Source organism: Oryzias latipes, chromosome 22 (genome assembly GCF_053564925.1).
Source record: "Oryzias latipes strain Hd-rR chromosome 22, Olatipes_Hd-rR_3.1".
In the NCBI taxonomy this organism is placed as follows: Eukaryota; Metazoa; Chordata; class Actinopteri; order Beloniformes; family Adrianichthyidae; genus Oryzias; species Oryzias latipes.
In genome coordinates, this window is record NC_136258.1 from 3,161,465 (window position 1) to 3,168,566 (window position 7,102).

Sequence of the window (7,102 nt, forward strand, 5' to 3'; positions counted from 1 at the left end):
CTTCACTCTGGTGATCAGCTGCGCGTCTTTCATCCAAGCGTTCAGGTTGTGCGGGGCGTGGAGTCACTTTTCCCGTTCACGCACAGAACGTGGCAAAGTTCACAGAAACCACATTGCGCAGGGGTGTTGTTGCAGCAGACGCACTCGGGTGATGAGCGCGTGAACACACAGCATTCCAGTGCGACCATGAAGTGAATTTTACTGTAAAACAAACAAAAAAAGTGTGGAAATTATTAATTGATTAGTGTTGTGCGCATAAACGTCTGATTATTGCTCGATCGCGCGCAGAATCTGCGCTGAGGCGCGCGAGGGGAGGGAATCCCTCCAGTGCCTGACGCTGCCTTTACCAAGGAAACCCACACGCGCTCGCTGACGCAACTGCCCATTTTAGGAAACATGCGTCAATGGTCTCCAGCGAGCAAGTCGGAGAAATTGTGATCTTCGGAGCGCGTGCGCTTTCGTCAAAAAAAAGGAGTGTCCGAAGACACGCGGCGGTTCTCAGGTCAGTCTAGTATGCGACTTTAAGAAATAACAACTAAGTCCGAACCAGCGTTCGGCTGAGTTCTGCTGGGTCCTAACAGCAGCGGATGAGCTCTCTCTACTCATCCAGACTAGACCCCTCCCCTCCCCTCCCCGGCAGGAATTGCAACGCCTCTGCGTGACGTGGGTTGTGTCGTTGGTGTTGAAAAGCCGTTGCAGTTCTTCATAGTGCCATTGAAGTGAGTCATCTCTAGGAAGTGGGCTAAAAGGGAAAAGAAACAAGTTCGAGGTGTTCCGCGAACAGCAGCCAGCTCCGCGTTCAGCAGTAGGCCAGGCGACGGAAAAAACGCAGAAACTGAAAACAGGCACGCGGGGCTTTAAAGCCAACCTTAGCGCGCGTGAGTCACTTCAGGCTCTCTGGCCCCCGCCGGATCTGTTTGCTGTTGGTGCGCTTCTGACTTTAAGCTAAAGTTTGCGCACCTGAGAGGACCTTTGACAGAAAAATTCACCTCCGACTCAGGCTAATAAGATCCGATTTTACCCGCAGGAATAAAGCAAAAAAAAAAAACAAACAAAGTAACCTTTAACTTTGATCATCAGTAGGATGTTCTAGATCGGGTCTCAGAAACACAGTTGCACTTTTCCCCTCGGCAGCTCGCTCCTCGTTTTTTGTTTTGTTTTTTCCCTGTTGGTGCCTTCGTTCCGCGAGGATTTTGGTGACAGAGGCCCCAGCGCTCCAAACAGTTCTCTAAAATCTTCCTCTTCCCTGGATCATGTACCAGGACTACTCCGGGAACTACGACACCTCGTCCCGCGGCAGCAGCACCTCTCCGGCCCAGCCAGAGTCCTTCACGAGCGGCAGCAGCACGATCGGGAGTCCGATCTCTACCTCAAGCTACCAGGTAAGACGCGAGGCTCCGAGCTGCTGCGCGCGCGCGTCTCTGCGCACAGAAAAAACGTGCTCGTCCTCTTTTAGTTCAAATCTGTCATTTGTCTGCTTTCTGTGTGTGTGTGTGTTTTTAACATATAATTTTATGAAGCCTCGTAGCTGAGCGGCTGCTCAGCGGGGAACGAATGCGCGCAGTTCCGCCGAACACGGTTGATTCAACAGATGCAGCGTTTGATCGAAATCTGACAACATAATGGATGAAAATGTTGGTGGAAAATGACGCGCGGACCTGCGCGCACATTTTCCACCTGCGCTTTGTGAAACGTTGATCAACATTTTCAGAGCGCGCGCGTTTGCTTCCATATTTTTCTATATTTCATGGCGCCGATGGATAGACTGTTAGAGCGCATGCACAGATCCAAAGGCGAGCTCCACTGCTGTCTGGGGGGAAAGCAACAGGCACACTGCTGGTTACTTCCGCGTAGACATGGACGTGGAGGCATCTCTGCTGTTAGAATGCCCCCCCTCCCATTAGACCGCCGTGTCGCTGCGCCGTCTAATGCGATCAGACAGGATCCGGGATGCGCACGACAAGTTTCCTGCGGCGGGAAGCGGCGCTCATGCCGGGAGCGCGGAGCGATCACGGGCTCGCATTTCCGCGCCGGTGAAATGGCAGTTGTCAGGTTGCTGTGCTCAGACGGAGACGCAGCTTAATGCCAAACCCTCCTTCAGCTCATCTGCGCCATTTTACGGAAGGTCACTCGTTGTGGAGAAGCGTGGCGCCGTGCGCTCCCGCCCCGTCTCCAAATTCTAGGATCCGAATCCGGGAAGAGGCTTGTTGTTTCTGAGGGAGGTTTTGTCATTCCAGGAAAAAACGGTGCAAACCACATTACAGTAAACGATCACTACTTCCCTCTTATCACTTGTGTTGCGTGTTTTCCATCAGCCGTGGGCTGAAACTTCACGTCTGTATGTCAGAGGAAAACAACACTTTTTTCTCTCCCTATTTTTAGTTAGTTTGGAAATAAAACACAAACAAGCGTTTGAGGATGTTTGTGTCCTTCATAATTTCCTTAGAGATATTTTATTTATATGATTTTGTCCTCCGTGGGGGCTTCATTCCTCTTATCCTGGAACAAACAAAAAAAAAACAAGACATCCTTCATTTCATGCTGGACAATAAAACCGGCATGCCACAACTGACTGCTTTCCCCTGACTGGAAACCAGAGAATTTCACATGTGCTTAGCAAATCCCCCAAACACTGACTCACCACAGAACAGACAGACTGCCGGGATATCCGACGGAAAGTCGGGAATAATGGGAAATGTGGGCATGTGCGTAAATTACGCACGGGGCCCGCAGCGGCGCGTCCTTTTAGGGGTACATACACATGATATAGAGCGAATTTAATGTTGGTTCTGAGAGTAGAGAGATGCAAAACCTTTCCTAGGGGTGCGTGGAGTGAACAGCACACGCATGTCCATCTCTGAAAACAGCGTTTGCAGGAAACCTTTGGAGCATCCAAAGATTCCTGATGCAAAATGTTGTAAAATATTATTTTGCATGATTCCACAAATCCTATGGATGAATTAAAAGTTTAAAAGTTTAAGATTTATTGATGACCATTGAGGCGTTGTTGTGATTCTGGCTCACCTGTCCCCCTCCTCTCCTCTGTTCCTGTAGAAGTACAGGGCTGACATGCCAGGTTCCAATAGTGCCTTCATCCCCACAATCAATGCAATCACAACAAGCCAGGACCTGCAGTGGATGGTGCAGCCCACGGTCATCACCTCCATGTCCAACCCTTACTCTCGTTCCCACCCGTATGGCCATCATCTGACCAACGGACCAGGGCTGCTGGGTCACAACACGCTGGCTCGACCCGGAGTCATACGCTCCATCGGCGACGCCAGAGGCCGACGCAAGCGAGACGAGCAGGTGGGTGATTGAGTTAGAACAGCACGGGATGATGAGAAATGTAACATGTGAAGCAAGTTTAAAGGAGGAATTTTACAGTGAACTAAATCCATCTGTTTTTTTCTTAACCTGGCTACAGCTCACCCCAGAGGAGGAGGAGAAGAGGAGGGTAAGGCGCGAGAGGAACAAACTGGCCGCAGCTAAGTGCCGCAATCGCAGGCGAGAGCTCACCGAGATGCTGCAAGGGGTGAGTCCCACATTCGCCTTTGGCTCTAGCGCCCATCTATGGTTCTTGCCTTCCTTCTAAAGAAAAAACTAAACTCCTGTACGAGCCTCCTGTTAGCATCACTGACAGATGAAAAGCCGTTTCTGCTGCAGACAGAAGGAGAAGCGTCCCGCTGCTCATGCCTCACAGACAGCTACAACATCTAAATGGAGTAAAATCCCAGTGAGGTGGAGCTTAACAGACCATAAAAATGAGCCCTGTGTGGAATTTAGACCCGGCTCGGGAAGGCAGGACGTTCTGTAAAGAGGCGACCGGCTCGACCCCGCAGCCCGTGCAACACTTCCACAGAAACTTAAAGTTCCTTTTTCACTCAGAGTGAAAAACGGTCTAAATGTTTGCAGTGTGTGTTGCCTTAAAGCACTGAAGAGCTTCGCTTCACCCCACCTTTCTTCAGTTCCTTGTTAACAACTTCCTCATACCTTTGCACACCAGCCAAAGTTCTCTGAGAGCATGAAAGCAGCACTTTTAGGGTCTGCCTCCTTTATCTACATCTGTTTTATTCTAAGACATGAATCACAATCACAGCCATGGCTGAATGCTCAAATCATGCTTGAGATTTTATGTCTTTGATAATGTTTAGAAGCCTTGTTTGGGTTTGTTGATTTTGCATGAAGAGGTAAACACTGCCCTCTTCTGGGGCTTTAGAGAAACGTCAACACCGCTGACAGCGTTCAAAGCTCAACTTCTGTTTCCTCTTTCCTCAGGAGACTGAGAAGCTGGAGGAGGAGAAGGCCGACCTGCAGAAGGAGATCGAGAACCTGCAGAAGGAGAAAGACAAGCTGGAGTTCATGCTCGTCGCTCACAACCCTGTGTGCAAGCTGCCCCTCTCCGAGCGCCACCAGCCCTCGGCGCAGCAGCAGCAGTGCAACCTGCTCCCGCTGTCCATGCGCCCCGGCGTGGGCTCCAGGGCTCAGATGAGCCAAGTGGTGGTGAAGCAGGAGCCGGACGACGCAGACGAAGGTTTGAACAAACCGCAGCGCTCCGTCATCAAGCCCATCTGCATCAGTGGCGGCGGCTTGTACTGTCCAGACGGAGACAGCCTGAACACGCCTGTGGTGGTGGCCTCCACCCCAGCCACGACACCTAATGCCCCCAACCTCATATTTACCTACCCCAACATGTTGGAGCCGGAGAGCCCCTCACCCTCCTCCGAGTCCTGCTCCAAGGCCCACCGGCGGAGCAGCAGCAGCGGCGGGGATCAGTCCTCCGACTCCCTCAACTCCCCCACCCTCCTGGCCCTCTGAGTGGAGGAGGCAGCCGACGCCAGGAAGTAACACTGTGGTCAAACCCCAGGGTCAACTGCCCCTTTACCCCCCTCCTGTGTTTTTGAAGCACATTCAAAAGTCTGGACCAAGTCGACTGCGTGAGCCGTCTCCCCTCCGGGTTTGAAGGAGGGGGGGGGCAATAAGTACCACGCCACAACCCCCCCACCCAAGGTGTGCAACAACCCTAAAGCATCATCCTGTCACCATTTCAACTCCAGGGGTCATCATGTTTACAGACGATTCTGAAGAAACCTGCCTGAACGTACGCGGCAATCATGACTGACGGGACCACAGAACAACTCTTTCCTAGATTTTTATTGACTTTATCCTAAAAGCCATGTTGTTGACACTTGCACTCTGCCAAAACGAATAAATGAATAAATCACTAAGCGAGGCCGGCATTTTTGCTGGAGTTTTATGGAGAAACAAAGACGTCGTCTTGGCTGTTTTTTCATTGAGATTTGTCTTTTCCTGTCGATATTGAGACTATAGGCTCTGAGAGTGTGTAGACTTTTCTGCTGTTTTCTCCATGACTTTCAGTGTATTTATGGCCTGTGCTAATGGAGTTTCAAAACTGTTTTGTTGTTCTCTTCTTCAATCCGCCTGTAGAAAAGCAGTTTGAGCCGAGCCCTCCTCAGTGTTGGGGAAAGAAACCCTTCAGCACTTCCTGTTCCGCCTTAGTGGCTTGACTTTCCAGTAGTATTGTGTGCTTTTCCTCAGCGATTCTGTATCTGAACTTTACGACCTGTTTTTTGACAAAGTGTACGTGATTTACATTGATGTCAGGGACGGTGTTTGGTGTGTCTTGAAGAGCGCGGCAGAGTTTCTGGCTGTTCCAGAGGCGGTGCGGCGAGCAGCAGCAGCCGCCGCCGCCACCTCGGACAGTTCTGTACGTTTGAACAAAACCTTCCTTCTGCGCAAAACATCTTTGTTTTCCAAACATCTCACTCTGGTTCAGCGCTCCATCTTGGGGGCCAGGCAGGTCTCAAGAAGCCAAAAATAAGATTCTTGTAAATCCTGTGATTTGTGTGTCTGTGTCTAAAAGGAGGATTTTGCTCAAATCAGGAGAAGCCTCTGTGGTCCAGACTGTCGCCACTCGCCAATGATGTCAACCCTCTTCTGCAGTGTTTGTATTTCAGTCTGTTTTTTTTTAGAAAAGAGTGGGAAAATCTCCTTTAGATGTTCTGATTTGGGGGTCCAGCCATCGACACAAAGCTCAGCTGGATCAGAACCCAACACAAGAGAGGATGAAGACCATAAACTGCATCAAGGAGTGGAAGCCAACAACCTTTTCAAAGAGGTTTAAACGCCACGCACTACGAAGGGCAGACCGGTGAAATTTGAATCTTGTCCTTTTGTTTACTTGAGACATTTCAATGAATCTACCGTCAGGTTTGCTTGAACCCTTTCTGTGATCAGCGGGGAAGAAAGTTGCGCTGGATGCAGAAACTGCATTTCTTTTGCAATTCAACACAAGCTGCTACTTGTTTGGGAGAAACACAGACACACACATGCTGGGTGTTTCTATTGGGGTGTAATGTGACTAGCTGTTATCGGGGCCCCCCAGCCTGCAGGACGGCCCCAACGCAGCACTCTGTCTGCATGCTGGAATTCTATGGAGCCCTTCAACACACATAGGAAAGCCATGGACTGTAGATCTTCTGCTCTACATGTCACCTGTTGTCTGTTCTACTGTTAATTTTTTTTTTTCAAATGCTTTAACTGTTTCAAATAATTCAAAATGAGTAAAAACAGCAATATGTAAAGCAGTGTTTGTTAATTTAAAAGATAAATGATAATAAAATAATTTTCAACTTGGAATTGTTTCTTTTCTTATTTGTTGGTTTGTGGTTCTGGCATCGGGTGGAATCACGTCCTCCTAGTTCATCTGGATGATTTACTCAGAGAAATATTCAACGGCTGTCTTGACTTTGATTTAGATGAATCATAGAAAATAGGTTTAGGTAGTAAATGCATAAATTCAAAGGCTGCACAGGAGAGAATCACAAATAAAAGTAAAAATATTTGTAAAAAATGACAATCAAAGGCCTTTCTGAGTCGATGATGGGAATCAATGACAGCTAGAAGGTCGTCCATTATAGTGTTTTTAACACGAGGAGTTTTTTCATGGACAGGAGGCTTTGCTATGTGATGGTTCAGCTGCGTAAATGCCTAAGGTAGGGCAGCAGAATGGTGTAGTGGTCAGCACTTCTGCATCACAGTGAAGATGTCCTGGTTCAAATCCCAGGTAGGTCCTTTTTTT

The 7,102-nt window shown here is 49.1% G+C and overlaps 1 protein-coding gene across 1 annotated transcript; it reads left to right on the top strand.

The window, feature by feature from the left end:
* Positions 1 to 670: 670 nt before the first annotated feature.
* On the top strand, positions 671 to 6,660 carry fosl2 (FOS like 2, AP-1 transcription factor subunit). Its single transcript, XM_004082796.5, has 4 exons — positions 671 to 1,382; positions 3,055 to 3,309; positions 3,428 to 3,535; positions 4,279 to 6,660. Exons 1-4 carry the CDS (start codon positions 1,254 to 1,256, stop codon positions 4,816 to 4,818), a joined length of 1,032 nt encoding a protein of 343 aa, XP_004082844.1. The 5' UTR covers positions 671 to 1,253; the 3' UTR covers positions 4,819 to 6,660.
* Positions 6,661 to 7,102: the final 442 nt, after the last annotated feature.

Bases quoted from the DNA above. Each gene is read 5' to 3' on its own strand.
- fosl2 (XM_004082796.5), top strand. From the start codon at position 1,254: ATGTACCAGGACTACTCCGGGAACTACGACACCTCGTCCCGCGGCAGC. The intron at 1,383-3,054 runs GTAAGACGCGAG...CTGTTCCTGTAG, and splicing joins TCTCTACCTCAAGCTACCAG to AAGTACAGGGCTGACATGCC. The intron at 3,310-3,427 runs GTGGGTGATTGA...ACCTGGCTACAG, and splicing joins GACGCAAGCGAGACGAGCAG to CTCACCCCAGAGGAGGAGGA.